Source organism: Equus asinus, chromosome X (genome assembly GCF_041296235.1).
Source record: "Equus asinus isolate D_3611 breed Donkey chromosome X, EquAss-T2T_v2, whole genome shotgun sequence".
Classification (NCBI taxonomy): domain Eukaryota; kingdom Metazoa; phylum Chordata; class Mammalia; order Perissodactyla; family Equidae; genus Equus; species Equus asinus.
Window position 1 is genome coordinate 11,823,389 of NC_091820.1, and position 18,609 is coordinate 11,841,997.

General features: G+C 39.3%; 1 protein-coding gene across 1 annotated transcript in view; it reads right to left on the reverse strand.

The window, feature by feature from the left end:
• The window catches only part of ACE2 (angiotensin converting enzyme 2), a 44,107-nt gene extending 35,654 nt beyond the window's left edge, over window positions 1-8,453 (reverse strand). The window contains exon 1 of the mRNA XM_044764461.2: window positions 8,221-8,453. Within this exon, the coding sequence (XP_044620396.1) occupies window positions 8,221-8,406 (186 nt within the window). The 5' untranslated portion in view covers window positions 8,407-8,453. The remainder of the gene's footprint in view (window positions 1-8,220) is intronic.
• Window positions 8,454-18,609: the final 10,156 nt, after the last annotated feature.

Here is an 18,609-nt window from a genome sequence, read left to right on the forward strand (position 1 = left end):
ATAGCTACGGAGTCCCAGAGACACCATGACAGATCAAATAGGTTGCATCCCATACTACCTCTGTGCAAAGGTAGGAGAGCAGCAACTGAAACAGCAAAAGTTCCTGCAGCCATAGATAGGGGTTTGGGGTCAAGACATACGCTGTTGAGTACAATCACAGGACATTAAAACCCTCTCTGACCCCCTACCTATAACTGTAGCGGATACCATATTCTCATCCTGTGAAACATCCTTTCTAATTTCGAAGACTGAAAGTGTAAATCCTAAATTATATTTTGAAACATTCAAAAAGATATCCTGCTCTTTTTGGCCCCAATTCTATGCAAATTAAATACAATGGTTTCATTATGGCTTTAAATGTTTTCATATGAGCTTTGCCTTAAGCCATAGGTCTGGTGGTCTCTACCCAAATTGTGATAGTTTTATTTAAACAATTAAAATGCTCTTGTGATAAGTTGTTTGAGATTTAAAGTATTGACATCTCCTTTTCTCCTTTTCTATAGATTTTTATCCCCTGAACCAGGTTATACTTTCAGCAACCTCTAAACCACTGCTTCTCCTACAGGTATGAGAGTTCCCTGAAGACAAAAGACGAAAAACTGACTGGAACCTTAGCATCCACCCAGTAAAATGGAGCCCAACAAGCTCCCAGGAAACCCTCCACCCTCAGGTCCCATATGCTGGCCCAGTTTCCAGATATAGCCCTCAAAACCACACCAGATTCAAAGACAAAAGCTGCCTTAGTTACTTTTCAAATATGCCCAGATACAAATTTAAAAAACACTTATTCTATTCCACAGAGTAGGTAATCTAAATTATAAGAATATGAATTCCATTGCTCTGCTTTGGGGATCAAAAATTTATTTTTTCTTTACGTTAGATGGAAGGAAGGGATATGGCTTATAGACACTTTAATTTTTTCTGAGTTTTATCTCATAGGGAAAAAACACCCCTGAAATTGGGTCCTGCCAGAAAGTGGCCCACTACATATGTATTTGAGATATTTCATAATAAAAAAATATAATATAGCATAAGTAACATAGCAAATACCATGAAAACCTCTACTCAGATTTAGCAAATGTTGATGTTTTGAAATATTTGTTTCAGATACTTTTATTTGGTGATTATAGTCATTAATACTGTATTATATACTTGAAAGTTGCTAAGAGAGTAGATCTTAAATGTTCTCATCACAAAAAGAAGAACGGTAATTACGTGACGAGATGAAGGTGTTGGCAATGCCACCATGGTAATCATCTTGCAATATATAAGTGTATCAAATCAACACCCTGTACACCTTAAACTTACACAATGTTAGATGTCAGTTATATCTCGATAAAGTTTGGAAAAAATGAAATAAAACCCCTTTGCTCTTTTCACTCAAAATTCTATTTTGTCCCATTTTTCAAGCATATGTAATTTATTCATTTTAACTGCTGTCTAACATTTAAGTATATGACCAAGTCCAAGTTTATTTGTAATTTCTCTTCTGTGGATTTTATTGTTTCCTGTTTTTAAGTATTACCTTTTCTTTTCCATATTGTATTGTATCCATCCTTGTATTAAGCTAAACCATATGAAGTTGCTAACATTCAATTTTAACCTTCAAATATGGAAATCTCAGAGGATTCCAGCCAAGTCCAAGTTTCCTGAGCACACAGGTGAGGCTCTCCAGTTGGGATTCCTAGAAGTTGAACTGATGAGTTAAAGCAATTTTCAACTTCAATAGATATTGCCAAATTTTGGTAAATCTGATTTTATGTCAACTCTGCATTTCGTTATTATTATAATGTTATCTGCCTGATTATTAGTGAAATTAGAGAGATATATAAGAGATGTAAATATATATATTCAAATCTCCTCCTCCATGAACTTACTGCTCATATCTTTTCCCCATTTTTCCAGTGGATTTTATCTTTTTCTTATAACTTAGTAAAATTTTGTATATATTCTGGCTGTTAATCCTTTCTTAATTATATGCATCACAAATGTTTTCTCGAGCTCTCCTTCTTGTCCTTTGTGTGTGTGCGTGTGTGTGTTTATGATGTCTTTTAATGCACAGAAGTTTGTTTTTAATTCTAATGCAATTGATTTGATCAATCTTTTCCTTTATAGCATGATCCTTTGTCTCTTATTTAATAAACCATTCCTAAGTCATTTAATAACTCACTCCTAACCAAAAGTCACCTACATTTTCCTATAAAATTTCAAGTCTTGCTTTTTCTATTTAACCTTTAAATTTATTTGTGTCTATTGTACAAAGGAGGAATGCCTTGAGCTTTGGGTTATAAAAGGGACCCTACAGATTTTTTAACTTGCTTCCTTTTTCCAGAGCTCTAGGGACCTGAACTAGTTTTTTGTTAATTTCTTGGCTCAATATTCCTGCACCACGCTAGTAGTGTAAATTTAATTTCCACACCTATTAAAAACTCACAAGTGAAAGCTGATTTTGATCAAGTCTCTAGATCAGGACTCCACCCCCCCATCTGTTTTTGTAAATGAAGTTTTATTGGAACATAGTCACACCCATTTACGTATTGTCTGTGGCTACTTACGAGCTACCACGGCAGAGCTGAACAGTCGACAATGGTGGTGTTGAACTGAGGCCATAGGGCCCACAAAGCCTTAAATGTTTACAATCTTGCCTTTTACAGAAAACATGTGCTGACCTCTGCCCTACATCTATAGATATTTATAGGAAATACAGGGGGCAAAAGAGCATGTTGAGTAACATTATGTGTCACAATCAGCAAATCCAGAAAGTAGGAGTATCTTTAGGACCAGCAATTCAATTCTTCTGCAAATGAATTGCAAAAAGAAAAAAAAAAAGTGAGGGAAGGACCCTATAGATTAAAAGAGACGTAAAGTAAATCCATCAAAACAATTGGAAGGAGAGGACCTTGTTAGATCCTGATTCAAACAAACCAGCTGAAATTTAAAAATATAGATGAGATAGTAGGGTGCATTTCAATATTGACTAGATATTTGATGATACTGAGAAATTATTGTTAAGTTTTTGACATGGTACTATGATTAAGGTTGTTCTAAAAATTCTTACTTTGAGAGCTACAAGTTGAAATATTTACACATAAAACTACCTGACATTTTGGATTTCCTTCAAAATAATCCAATAAATGTGGGATTAGGTAGAAAAATAAAACAGGATTGGCCAAAGTGTTGATAACTGGTGAATCTGGGCAATGGGTATAAAGAGATTCAATATACTAGTCTCTCTTCTTTTATACGTGTTTGAAAATTTTTATGTTAAAAAGTAAAGAAAAATTCATACAATGGAATACTATTTGGCAATAAAAAGGAACAAAGTAATGATACATGCTACAACATGCAAAGTGAAAGAAGCCAGTCACAAAAGACCACAGTGTATAATTCGTTTATATGAAATGTTCAGAATAGGCAGATGTATAGAGACAGAAATTAGATTAGTAGCTGCTTAGAGCTGGAGGTCGGGGGGAAGAGTAGAGATTGCTAATGGGCATGCAGTTTTCTTTCTGGAGTGATGAAAATGTTCTAAAATTAGACAATGGTTGTACAATTCTGCAAATATACTAAAAAACATTGAATTGTATACTTTAAATTGGTGAATTTTATGGTTAGTAAGTTATATCTCAACAAAGCTGTTGTTAAAAGCCCTCAATAGTAAAAGCAAAGAAAAAAATCACCTTATTCCCTAGATCCTATATCTGGATCTGAAACGCCATGGAATTGCTCCAAACCAAAGGATTTAGCCAAAATTTTACCCAGTTACCTGGCGTACATCAAGAAACAGTGGCAGCTCCTGACCACCAGACTGCCCTCCTTGGGTGTAGCTGGTGGCCGCCTGGTGCCCTGCCAGAGTGCTCAAATCAATAATTGTGCCAACTTTGGATGTAATTAAACATTATCACTTTGAGTTGTTCAAGTTTAATTTCACCAAAATTACATGACTAAACTGGGACATTATCAAGTTTTCACGGCAAAGGAAAACTAGTATGAATGCACTTGACTCATGTTAATCCTCCACACGTGGAACTTACCCATTCACAATTGTTATCTACTGAAAAATCTTGGCTATGCCCATCTACTCCCTTACGTTTCAAGAGACAAAGAAATGAGTGACTTGCCCAAGGTATCACAGCCAGCTCAGGAGAGTCAAGACAGCATTGGATTTCCTGAATTCCACTGTATTTGCAGCACAGCGATCTTTCCGAATCCTTGTACCCGTGTGTAAGTATTTGTTTGTGCTGAGGAGTGTGGGACAAACTCATTGGAGACAGGGATGAAATCTACATTCTTCCCTTGGGTATTGAATGGCAGCTTAAAATTATCCTGCTCTGAGTTCACTGTGACCCCAGTCCTAAAGATAGAGGAACAAACAAGTTCAGGAATCAGGCATGCCCAAGGACAATAGGGGCCCTGGCAAATGGGGGCTGAGGAAGCCCTAGAGACCACCCAAAGGGTAAGTCTGGGCCTCCTGCTCTCCCTTCACAGCTTCTGATGACTCATCAAGAAATATTTATGATGTGTTCTCAGAGACCTTTGGGGCTCCAGCAGGGCAGTCTTCAACACCCACTTCAGCTGCGTGGACAGGAGTTTGGGGCAGCTGTAGTAGTAACTGCCAAATCCTGGAAGAGTGAACCAGGGTGTCTCTGCCAGCAATAAGATCCTTTTACTCTCTTTCAGGGATAAAAATTGCCCGTGGACCTACCATATTGTTAGAGAGCTTCTGACTTTGCAAAAAAAATAATCCTTTTGATTTACAAAGGACTCCATTTCAAAACTCAAACCAACATTAAACTTGCAAAGAAGAGACAATGAGAAAAAAGTAATATCATTTTACTGAGACGATAATTAGAGCTTAATTGGTGACTATTAGATCTCAAACATGAGAGGTATATTTGCTGAAAAGCAAGGGGGCAATTTATTGTACAGCATATGATAAGTGGTAATTAATTTTCACTTAATTTCTGAACTATTTAGAAACCTGTTGTGAACCAAGTTTTTCTCCTATCTCTATCTGATGGACCTCTCCCAAGTAGGGAGCTTTGGGGACACTACACTGACCAAGTTTTGATGCCTTCTATTATTTTAAGGTATATTCTCACAACTTGATCTAAGAATCGCCATATTAGGTCAGATCCATAGGCTGACAAGCTCAATATTCTGACTCTGAAATTTACACCAAGAGACAATTAGGAAATGGCAGATTGTCCTCAACAATGTCACCCTGATAAGATATGAACATACAGGTGTCATATAGCCCAAATTTCCTTTCCTGTGTTAGTTATCCATTGTTACAATAATGCTATATAACAAACAACCAAAAACCTCAATGGGATAAGTCTTTATTGTTTATGAGACTAGAATCACTGGGGGTTGCCAGCAAGTTTTACTTACAACTTTGGGTGGTTGGTTTCTGCTGGGACAACTACTCCTAATGTCTCTCGTTCTTAAGCTAGCTAGCCCACGCATGTCCTCACGGTAAAGGCAACAGCGCAAAGGACGAGCCCCATTATTCAAGCCCATTTCAAGCCTCTGCTTGCATCGTGTCTGCTAACACCCCATTGGTCAAAGTAAGTCACATGGCCAAGGACAAGGTCACATCATTTTCAGTGGGATGGCACTGCAAAGTGACATAACCTAAGGCATTGCTACAGAGAAGGGTAAATAACTGGGTCCATCAATGCACTTGACCATACTTCCTTACCCACGGTGGATCTACTGTCCTTACATTTGCTTAAATACTTCAAAAACCTATTTAGAGTTTTTAATGTCTCATTTTTTATATTAAAGAATGGCCCAGTTTTACAAGTCTTACCAGTTTTACCACCTGTAAGGTAAATAGCACCTCCTCCTATTTACGGTAAATTTCTCTCTTCTGAGCTTTCAAAGGCATCACCTTTCTAGTATGAAGAGATTTGGCCAATACAACTGTGAACACTCTATCCTTTCTTGTTCCATCTCAGACTAATATTTTTTTCTTTTTGAGACAGGCTTTGTGCATCTAATTCTGCTTTCCCTCATAACTCTCTCTGATCCCCTTAAGTCATTCCAGTTGCTCTTTTGAGGGGAAAATTTGTCATTTCTAAAGTTCTTTCTTTAAGCATGACCACCAACAGCATACCATTATCTCAGCATCCTGCTCATCTTGGTACATCTTTTCTTTCCTTAAAGATTGGCACCTGAGCTAACAACTGTTGCCAATCTACTTTTTTCTTTTTTTCCTTCGTCTTCTCCCCAAAGCCCCCCACTACATAGTTGTATATTATAGTTGTGAATGCCTCTGGTTGTGCTATGTGGGACGCCACCTCAGCATGGCCTGATGAGCGGTGCCATGTCTGAACCCAGGATCCGAACCGGCGTAGCCCTGGGCCGCTGAAGCGGAGCGTGTGAACTTAATCACTCAGCCACAGGGCCGGCCCTTGGTACCTCTTGTAGCACCTACCACAGTGCCCATTTTATTAGGAGATCTCAATACATGTAATAAGAGAATAGAAGGAAGAGTCAATTCCCTCCCTGCCCATTGCCCCCCGCCCCAGGTAAACCCTCACAGACGCACCTAAATGCATTAATTTACACTTCACCACTGCTTGTGGAAGGAGATATTGGGCCTCCTGCTTGCTTCCTGCATTCAAATGTTTTCACTTTCCTTTAAAGAGCCCATAGTTCTTGCAATTTGGCCACACTTTGTGACTTATGCCCTTTCATTTCTGGCCTTTGCTCTAATCAACTGGTGCAATTCAAAAGTGATAGCACTTAATGATCCAAAGACGATTTCAACAACATCACTACATCTCATCCTATAACATGCCTTCTCAGCATCTGAGCGCTTCACAGAACTGTTACACATCTCTTCAGCAATTATAACTCCTTCACACACTAATAGCAATGATATCTTATTGTCCTCCCATGCTCACAAGCATCGAGCACTATTCTAGCTGTTTTGTGTGTTAATTCAGTCTTCGCAGTGACCCTCTGAGGCAGATATGAATGTTCTTTTTCACAGATGAAAAAAACTAAGGTGCAGAGAGGTTAATTAGCTAGCTCAAGTTCACCCAGCTAGAAAGTGGTAGAGCCAGGCTTTGGACCTTGGCGGTCTGGCTCCAGAGCTCTTAGGCACGATGCTGGTATACCTTCACCACCAGCCACAGGACCATTCAGCTGAGAATGAAAACAAATACATGATACACTACAGGTACCTACAACAGAGAGCAAATAAAAGGTGAGAAAAAAAAGCAACAATGAAGAGATGAAGAGAGGTAAGACTAAAACATGAGACAAGAAAAAAAATGATCTCCTATGATAGCACTGTGCTGTCAAAATCTCCTGGATTTCTTTGAGCTTTAAAAAAATAGAAAAAAATCTCTTGTGGGATTTCAAATGAGGCAATAGTTCTCATATTTGATCTGTCCAGTGAATGGCAGTAGTTTAATTTAAACACACAACCATTAATCATTTGAAAAAATAAGCTTCTGAACTACATTTTTGAAGGAACGTATTGCTGTACAAGTGCGACAAAAATCTTTTCTTAAATAACGTTGTTCAATTTCTAGCACTAAATGTGTAAGAATACTGCTTTGGGATCTGTGAGAGAGAAATTCCTAAATCCTTGCACTTGTCAAACAAAGCATCTTGCTTTCCCAGAGTATTCTGAGATTTGTCAGAACTGGTTTAATTATGGTTTTTCTTGGAGGGCTCTGGATGGATTCTGTGACCTTTGGAAGTCCCTCAGAGCTCCATAACAATTAAGGAAGGAATTCCCAAGTCCAGCCTCACCCGACCCAAGGTTAGCTTAATTACAAGCCTGCTCTTTCACTAAGCCTCCAGCTGCATTTTTCAGTTACTATATCATTTGTAGAGGGTCTTTAGATATTCCTACTGACATTGTATGCTTGAGGAAATTAGCTGAATAACCAATGGCATTTCCATGAAATGCTTTGAAACCCTGAACTATGATGAGAATTATGGTGGCAACTTTATAAAGCATGTTCACTGGTTTCCAAGAATCTGGACCTGAGACCAGTGAATTATTTTGTAACAATTTTCCAAATCAACCCCAAGGTCAATTAAGTTTAGACATCTGGGACTCCAGAATCAGAAATACCGAGGAAAACATCAGCCTCATAGCTCAGAGCATTTCTCTGATTTCCCTTCTCAATTTTACGGGCAGGATTCTAATCTGTAAGAAGCAACAAATATCCCTGTGTAGCCATGAGAACTCACCATCTTTTGGACATTCTCGTCAGTAATATTGGTGTTATAACTCCAAGAAGCAAGTGAACTTTGATGAGACAGCTCTTCAGCTTCAGAGTTAAACTTCTCCAAAAATGTCTTGGCTAGGTCCTCAGTGGTGGATTGAGCAGCAGTTACAGCAACGAGGCTGAGAAGGAGCCAGGAAGAGCCTGACATCTTTCCCTCTGCGCCAAGATCACATCCACTGAACAACTTTCCCGAGAGTAAAACCTCCTCATGAGTTTTTTTCTCTCATCAGCCTTTGAACTCGGGTTGGGCACTGAGCAGGGAAGATGAGAAAAAAAAAAAAAAAGAAGAAGAAGAAAAAACAGTAAACAATCTGCTGAACCAACATAAAGTTCATCCTGGAGAGAACAGATATGTAAACAGATTTTAGCATGATTTTAAAAGTAAATCAAATAAACAAATGTTATTCATTAATCCTAGAGAATCATAGCTCTCCTAGCATTTTACGGCCAAATCAAAACTTGTACATTTGGTTAATATGTTCCTAAAAAACTGTTAAAGATACACTGAAGGTGTTATAATTTTACAGTGACCAAAAAAGCCTAGAATTAGGGATCGTGGGGATAATACTGGTACATAACATGTTTTCCAGACAATTCCATTAATAGTCAGTTATCCCTCCTTTCTTTTTATTTCAAGTTCATATTCACAGAAATTCTCTACATTGGTAACATTTTCTCCTCCTAAGTAAATGACTTTGCCTTTGTGGAATTCATTTTTTTCTGATAAATTTTAATTTCCACGGCCATTTTTTTAGATTATAAGACCACCCTCCACTCCACAGGTTAATGCTCCTGATCTGGCTTGGGAAAACTTCAAAAGGTTCGTTTTCCATTTCTCATATAACCACGGTAAACACTGGTTCTATGACTGCCTTCATTGTGTCCCTTCTTCCCTTTCACTTCCCCATTCAAAACTCAGTCACGTTCACAAGGAAGTAAGAATGCCTCCACGTGGCATGATATTCAAAAAGTGTTCATGTCAACTTCTGGCCACCCATCGCCATGGGATCATGGCGACGTAGAATTCAAAGGGACTTGAGTGGTTATTCTGTCGAATCTCAGGAGCTGGATCAGTTTTCTCATTCCCAGGGTGGAGGTGTGAGCATCTTAGATAAAAGACAGAAGCCACTTTAAATGGCAGGACTCATGGGCTTGCTTGACTGTGATTATGAAAGCTTCGCACAGGGAAAACATTTCTTCACCCAGAAAAACAAGTCTTCCAGGCCCAGGTGAAATGGCAGCAACCAAACCTTTTAAAAAAGCTCCCGCAACTTCCCCTCATTCCAAAGTTGCACGTATTACTGTAAAATAGGAAAAATAATTATAAGTGACTGTTCAAAGTGCTTTGCATTGTGAGATCTCATTTGAGCATTACTAAAAACCTTGAGGTAAATATTTTTTTTATCACCATCATAGAGATTGTGAAACTGAGGCTCAGAGAACTTAAATTGCGAAACCTCACTCAGCTAGCAAGTGATAGAGCAAGAACAGGAAAGAAGGCAGTTTGATTCTAGAGGACAGGCCTTCAAGTTGTAGTCAGGGATCTAAGAGCGATAATGGAGGTGTAGATAAAGAGCCTCAGAGGGATGCATGCCTTCAGTGAAGACGATGGATTTGGTTCTGCCACATCAAAAAGAGGTGGATTCTTAGTACCCTGGGTGTGAATCAAAATATGCAACCCTTCTAAGAAATAAAGTGGTTGACAAATTTAAGTAATTATGATAAGGAATGTTAAAAGAAAGTGAGATGCCAGAAAAATCAGTGAAGTTTCAGTAAGACTCCTCCTACATTCCAGGAAGCTGAGATCCACTCGCTTCTTACAGGCGTTAAGAGAAAAACCAGGCAAGAGAAGGGCGAGTGGCACGTGAGGGTCTGAACAAAGAGTTGGAATGTTACTTTAATAAAAGCCGAAACAAAACTCTACTCAGGTCACTTCCTGAATGAAGCTCTAGGTTTAGGAAAAAAAAGGGAGAGTAGTCCAACTTCAATTCACTGAGGCAGAAAATAAGATTACCGTGATCAAATAGAAATGGAGAAAGCGAAATAGGAAATCTGAAAGCTAAAAATAGATGGACAAGGAACCTGAGATAACAGTGAAGCAGGAAAATTCTGGAAGCCAAGGAACTTTGAGAGGCAAGGGACCTGGGAGAACTGTCACAATAACTCTGCAGGAAAGCTGGCTCACGATGGTCAACTGCAAGCAGTGACTGGATTGTTGGAATTTTTGTTCACTCTCCACTAAGAAGATGCTGATGTTCTGATAGCTACCCAGAAGGTTCTCTCTGAGCCCATTCTGAAAACGGAAATCATCCACTAAAGACCCAGGGGAGGGGACCCAGAAAAACATTTGGCCTAAAGGTACAGACTGTCTTTGAGAAAGAATGGAGAACCAGGGAAAATTAGGAGACTGGAGATGCAGGAAAGCTGTCCTACTTCTCGAAAGGGTGGAAGGGTGAATTTCGTAAGTGGTAGAGGGAAGAGTTTGAGGTTGACACCTGTCAGAACTATAAAACATAGTTTTTAGAATGTGGTTTGCACTTGGAAAATACATCTCTCTTGTCCTAAACATATATATAGGGATTCAATGGAACAAGTCAGATGCTGTCTGACTTATTTCCTTTCTCATAAAAGAATAGAATATTAAAAAAATCCAAAGACACAGTGTATCTTCCATCTCAATAAGGGATTTACCAAAATGTACAGTTCTACGACCAGATCTAAACGTTCCTGAAACAACCACACAGTATAGGATTAAGCAGTTCTCTGACCAAAAACAGTTCATGTCCAAAACAACAAGAATCTTGATCCAACAATTGTTTATTGGCTACATACTATATGCCAGGCGCTATTCTACATATTGGATATACACTAATGAATAAGACAAAAAAAGCTCCTGTGGATATCGTGTTATATGAGGTAGGATAGAGGGAAGAAACAAACAGCTGATGATAAATGCTATGACTTTACAATGAGCAGGAAAGGAGGATGGTGAATGATGGGGTGGGAATGAGAGGGTGACATTTGAGCAAAAACCTGAAGGGAGGGATGAAAGCCATGTGTATTCTGAGGGAAGACTGTTCCAGGCAGAAGGAATAGCAAGGGCAAAGGGCGCAGGCAGGTCTTAAGAACATCAGAGGTCTTTGTGGCTGGAGACCAGTGAGTAGGGGAAAATGGCAGGAAGAGAAGATGGAGAGGAAGCTGGAGGTCACACCAGGAGGTCCTTACAGACAATTGTAGGACTTTGGCTTTTACTCTGAGTAATATGGGAAAACATTAGAGGACTTCAAGCAGAGAAGTAATCTGGCAAAAGTTCTAACAGGATCATTCTCCCTGCTGGCTAGAGAACAGACACTAAGGGGGTAAGGGCAGAGGCAGGGAGAACAGTCGGGAGCTACTAGAGCAGCCCAGTCAAGTGGGTTGAGTCAAAGCTTCGTAGGAGTTGTAAATCCAACTTGACTGTCCAAAAAAAGGGAAATCCATTGTAGACTCTCTTAGACTTTGTTAATAGAAGTATTAGATACAAAATAATTTAGAGCTTCACGCTCATTTCTGAGGACCACAATTTTAGAGAGACACAGAAGAGTATCCAGAGGAAAATAAATAAGAGAATAAATGGGTCTAAAATAATGTCATTTGAAGCACAGTTCAGACACGGACGAGAAGATGTAGGGTGTACAACTCTCCTCCATCACGGGGCTGTCATTTAGAAGAAGACTTAGGTAGCATAACAGATTTACTCTGCCACTTATTAGCTGTGTGGCTTTAGGCAGGTAATATTCCCCCCACACCTAATTTCCTTATTTCAAAACTGATGACGATATTGTACCCATCTCATAAGGATGATGTAAGCATTATATGAATTAATACATGAGAACAGAGAGAAGAATGCTGGGAGTCTAGTAATAACAGCCACTCAAAATGAGGGAAGCCGTGTAATAATTAGGGGACTTTGAGAAGCGAGGGAAGTGGGAGAATTGTCTGTAGTAGTTCTGTAATGAAAACTGCCATATTCTGAGAATAAGCAGGCCCACATAAGCAAAACTAAAATGGACTGCTTTGATTACACCAATTTTGCATTTTTAAACCATTTACGGTAAAAAAAATTTTCTAAAAATATATTTCATCCTAATCAGGATGTTGCCTGAACATTATTTTGTGCCTTTTTTTTCCCGATGACTCAGTGTCATCATCTTGAACGTTGTTGACTGACTAGGCTATAAGGTGACAATGTCTTCAGGGCTTTACATTAAGTGGCTCCAAACTGCTTTATTGCTATTCACTCTGCTGTCTCTGCAGGTTCTGAATTCCCTGTCACTTCTTGAAGACTCTACTTCTAGTAAGCCTGCTCACCACAAATCCCCTCCCTGTTTCTGATTTGCTGTCTGTTAAAACTGAAATGGAAACCAGATAACCATAAAGTTCAATCAGAAAGCTCCCTCTTCAGAAGCTCAGGGTGCATCTTCACTCTGCTCGAACAAAGTGCATAGACTTTGAGATCCACATTTCCCTTACCACTCAACTTTTCATATACTTCAAACTGAGTCAGAAGTGGTGATTTTGCCAAAGAGCTTCAGCAGAAGCTTTCTCTAGTTCCCTAAGTTGAGAGGATAACTTTGGGAAACTTTAAAGAAAAAAGGAGGTTTTGTGCAATTTCTTATCTTAAAATGGATAGAGTCATGCTTCTGACAGAAATAAGAAAGGATATCAGGAAGACACAGCATAGAGAATTTAAAACTTTACATGGCCGAGAATTATTTGCATTTAGTACAATTAGTTTTGACCACATATTTATCACACAAAGTGAATTTATAAGTACTTTACAGAAAATAAATAACAAGTTGACTTTTGAGCCCAAAGGAAAAGCTAAAGCTCTTTCCTGTTTACATTTCTAGTTGCATAGCAGTCCCTTTTCCCTACAGATAGAGCAAAGATAATCTTCATTAACCAAATTGACAAATATTTTCAACAGACAGAGTTCAAATTTGTGAGGCCAAACTGTAGATTCCAGGGAGGTTGTGCTGAGTATTACTGGTCTTAATTTATGACAGTACAGTGCTTGCCATGTAACCCTAATTTATTTCCACACCCAGACTATACAAAATATCAGGTAACACTAGAGCCACCAGTATAAATTTACATCTAAGGCCTTAAAAGCAAAACTTGAGCCTTTATCCTAAGTAAAATGGTAATCCATGGTAGAGTTTGAACAGAGGAGTGACATGACCTCACTTGCATTTGGAAAGAATCACTCTGGCTGCGTATGGAGAACAGACTACTTAGGGGCAAGACTATAGGCAAAGAGCCCAGTGAGGAAGCTATTGCAATAATCCAGGTGAGATAAGATGGGGGCTTGGTGGTAGCAGTAGAGTTTGTGAGAAGGTGACTGGGTTTTGAATACATTTTAAAAGTAAAGCCAATAGGATTTGCTGGTGAATTGGATGTAGTCTTTGAAAGAAAGACAGCATCAAGGATCACTCCAGGATTTTTGGACTGAACAACTGAAAGGACGAGGTTGACATCAATTTAGATGGCAGAGGTTGCATTTTGGAGGGAAGACTAGGAATTCAGTGGAGTTTGCGATATCTGTTAGAAATCCAAGGGGAGGTGTTGAGAAGGCAGGCAGATATACAAATCTGCAGTTTGGCAGAGAGGTCAGGGATGAAGATGGAAATTTGAGAGTTTTCATCTGGAGATGGTTACTCAAATATGTCTTTTCAGTTAAGACCAAGAGGAAAAAATCATACTTCTTCAGGATCCCAGTGTACTAGAAAGTATTAGTCCAGCCCTCAGGAGGAAAATGGGATGGATAAATAGGGAAAAAAGTTACTTGCAACAACCCACCCTAGAGGATCCATCTGTGGACTGAACAGGGAAATGATAAAAGGGGGTTTCAGGAACTTGGCCAGAGCATCACATTTCTTCAGTGGTTGATAGCACAGTAGACACATCTAGGAACACAGGATGATTGAGCTGAAACAAGGTGCAGGTTCAGAAAAGGCAGTTGACATGAGAGAGAGTCAAAGTCAAGTGGCTTAGACCCAGTCTAGGTCAAGGCTGAAATGTTGACAGCATTCAAAGCATAGATGATTCATTTTGGAGCCAGCTCCTGCCTTTCAGCTAGAGTCTGAGGGTGACTGAAAACTTTTACAATGTGGTTAATACTTCCTAATTGGCTCTAAATATCTTAGAATAAACCTTCATCCCTATTGGACTCTATCTCAGTCTTCAGATTGAGTATAAGAGCCATGTTTTCTGATCCAACTAGAAATGTCCAACAGTAGTTGTCTTCTTGAGGTCTAGCAGGCTCATCTTGGAGATATTGTAGCCTCCCCTTCTCATCTTCTAAGGGATTTGCCTGGTCTGTGCCATCAGTGAGGCTTGGCCAAGGCTAGATACTGACTCAATCCCCAACCTCTCTATCACTCAGAGTCCCTCCCACCAAGGAAAAGAAGACCTCCCAGAGAGCTAATGGAACAATACCCAGATAGAGCCAGTTGTACTAACTCCAAGGTTGGTTCTGGGAATGCTGATCAAGACTATAACCTCTCAATTTGACTAAACGCTGTTTTGCCTCCTGCCAATCTGAAAGCTCAGAATTTTAAAAAAATATTATGATTCTCTTTTTATTGAGTCAAGGAGTGGAGCTCAAGCTACCTGATCATCTTATTAAAATTGATCTCCCCTCCCACTACCACCACAGAAGCATGTATTGACACTATTTCGACAACTTCCATCCATTATCTTCCTCTATGGCACTTACCTCCATCAGCTACACTATATTGATAACTGCATATTTTTCAAATTTATTTACTTATTGTTTATATCTCCCCCCACTATAACATATGCTCCAAAAGGACAGAGATTTTTCTCTGTTTTGTTCACTACCATATCCCCAGCTGCTTAGAAAAATGCCTAGCATATAATAGGTACCAAATAAATGGTTGTTGAACGAAGACATTGTATATATATTCAGTAGGGGGAGGAGGAAGAGGGTAGACCCTGTATGTGGCATAATCCATTTTTAATAATGCATATGTTATCTGTTCGTTTGTTCATCCACAGGATGTGATGGACAGAAATTAGTATCAGCTGAGAAAAGGTGGAAAAAATTTCTGGAACAAGATGTGATTTGGAAGCTATGCTTTGAGTTAATATGGTGGAAACATGGAAGAAAAATAGCATGATTACTATAATCCAGGCACTGGGCTAAATGCTTTCCATGTATTAAGTCACTGAATCCACCAAATGACCATGTAAGAAAGATATTGTTACCACCTTTTTACAGACGAAGAAAACGAAGTCTGCCTCCATCAAGCCACTTCTTCCGAGGCCATGCTATTACTAAGTAGAAAGGCAAGGGTTGAACGTGGGTCAATCTTTCCCCCGAGCCAAGTATCTCAGCCCACAATCAATGTTTTAGGCAACAAGAGAAGTGAGGACACTCTGGCATTGTATGAGATGAACCATCTTTATGTCTACCATGGTGAAAAAACTCATTGATGACTATGAAGCTGGGTGTCAGGGAGTGAGATAAAAGTAATGGAAATCCCTCCAGTTGATTTCATTAATAATTTTTATCTTTTAAAACACTTATTATCAAATTCATTTATCTACTTTTTAATTTTTAATACTACATTGATTTTTTGCTCCTACCCAGTGTTGTCTCATCTGTGGCCATAAGCTAGCATTCATTTCCCCACAGCTGTGGTCATCAGAATTCCTAGATAACCAGAAAAAGACATTATTCTAACTGGGATATGAAAATAAAGTGTTCCATAAAATAACTATTCTAGAACACAAATAGAAAATTATCTATAAAAATCAATATTCTAGACCAAGTCAGGAGGTGTACACACTCTTTAAACTGAGTCAGCAAAATATGAGGCTAGTTATTCTAGCATTGCTAATTTATTCCACCATCTAGGGGTGCTCTGAATCCAAAAGCTTAGAGCGCCATCAAAAGCTATGTCATTCCTAGGGGCTGACCTGATGGTGTAGTGGTTAAGTTTGAGCACTCCACTTCACTGGCCCAGGGTTCGCAGGTTCGGATCCTGGATGCGTACCTACACACTGCTCATCAGGCCATGCTGTGGCAGCATCCCACATACAAAATAGAGGAAGACTGGCACAGATGTTAGCTCAGGGACAATCTTCCTCACCAAAAAAAAGAAAGAAAAAAAAAGTCCATGACATTACTTGAGGAGTTCCTGTTCTTAAAGATGGCCCTCATGACCAGCCATTAACTTCAGCAAAGATGAGATAGCCAAGTAACCACAGAAGCTAGAATACCGGCTAAACTGAAAAGCTGCTCTGGTAGCCATGTTAGACACATTTGCTCCCACGAGACAATGTGTCAGAATTAGGTTGAGATCATTATGACCTGGAGTTCTCAGAGGTGCCACATCTGTTAACAAGAAGTCTGGTACTGGAATGGGTGTGCTAATTTCAGAATGAATTAGGCAACATCAGTTATAGAAAAGTAAGGTAACTCTGAATCATAGACCCTTAGGATTATCTGGCAAGTATGACCCAGAACTCTGCTGAACCTTTGAGGCTTTATTTCCATGCCCAATGGGATAATAATGTTGCCCCCGATTTCTACGTAACATTTTTATTCATAACTTATGGTTGAGTGGCCAATTCAACAATAGAATACATGATTAATGTGATGGTGAGGACCCAGAAATAAAGTCAAGATACTTGACTATGTTGTAGTTTGGTACATCACAAGACAAATATTCCTAAAGTCCAGATAGAGAAAAATGCTTGTTGTAGAAACAGAATGCCACGGCAGAGTGTACGGTAACAATTCTACAACGTATAGAATTCTCTTTTCTGTGTGTGCCCTTCTCTGACACACAATGTCCCAGATAAGAGCTGATTAACACCAATGGTGCTGGAAAGACTGTAAGCTTCAAGGCTGGGGAAGCCTTCTTCTTTGGAGACATCAGAGCTCTAGAGAGTTGGAAGGACCAGGGTGAGGCTCAGAGGTAAGCTTGCTGGTCTGGTCTATAGGACCAGAGAAAGGAGCTTAATTGGAGCTTTGAAGTTTTCCTCTAGGTTATCCTTTAAGAGTGGTACTCTGCCTAAGGATGCTAATGTTTATTTGGTTGCAGGGCTCCTTCGTTCTCTCTCTCTCTGGAACCTAAGCAAGTGGGAGATGTGGAGGAAAGTATGAGAGGTTATATAATGGCTCCAGTTCCCAAAATCAGAGAGATGGGGAGTAGATAAATCACATTGTAAATCCTCTGGTGCCTAACATCTGAGAGCCAAGGCAGACCAGTCTGGAAGTCAAAAGTTGAAGAGTAAAACCTTCAATCTCATGCCCACGTGGATACACGCACTTGAAATTATAAGAACTTTTCTGAGGCTTCAGAATCTACCATATTTTAAATTAAAAAACTCTCGGCTTTTGATGACACAGGAGATGTAATGTCACCACCAATATATAAAAACTAGAAGGTAAGTTGGGTAAGAGCCTTACTATTACGTCACTCTTTGCCATTAAAGACCCTCCTAAGATTTACCAGCCTGTCTTCAGCCTTGTCAGGAACCCTCTTTGGCTGAGAAATATGTTCACTACCTAGAAACTATACAACATAAATCCCAAGGCAGCATTGTATCTTTTCTGGGAACAGTCAGAATGTGGTAGGTATTAGTAATATTAATTTGGATTTCATCCCGAAAGGAATCAAATCTCTATGGCTTTCAAATTTGGATAAGGCCATCATGCTACAAGATGTTATTTCTGGATCTCAGTGATTCCCAATGTTTTAACATTGGTTTACATAAGTTTAGGCAAAGCCTCAGCAACCTCTGCAAGGATAAAGTCACTAAACAATTGTGACAAGTGAAAATGTGACTACACACTTGAAGGAACTCTCATATTGAGTGTCTTTCTCTGCTCAGCCTTTTCACTGGTTTTGTGGTTGGTATTATCCAAAGCTTTGTTGCCTATCATAACTATTGTACACTGGAATCTCCTGTTATAACACTGGAATCTCCCAAAAATTAGCTGGGGAGCAGAAGTCAGTTACAACTCACCGGGCAGCTTGATCATCCTTGGGAGCTGATTCAGAATCCTCTTTGAATTTATTTGGTCAAGAAGTCCTTAGGTCCACGTTCCACACAAATTCAATATGAACCTGAAATTCAGGGATAGCTCAAACACTTCCATAGGATGTTTCTGGAAGACCTATGATGCTTGAGAACATGGGGTACACTAGAGACGCTTTCGGTAGTCTGGATTCATTCCTAATAGTATTATTCCATTGGAAACCTGGAGACAGGGGCCGAGGGCAAAAACCCATCTCTTACTCAGTTGAGATTTCAATCCTGACAGTCTTCTAGG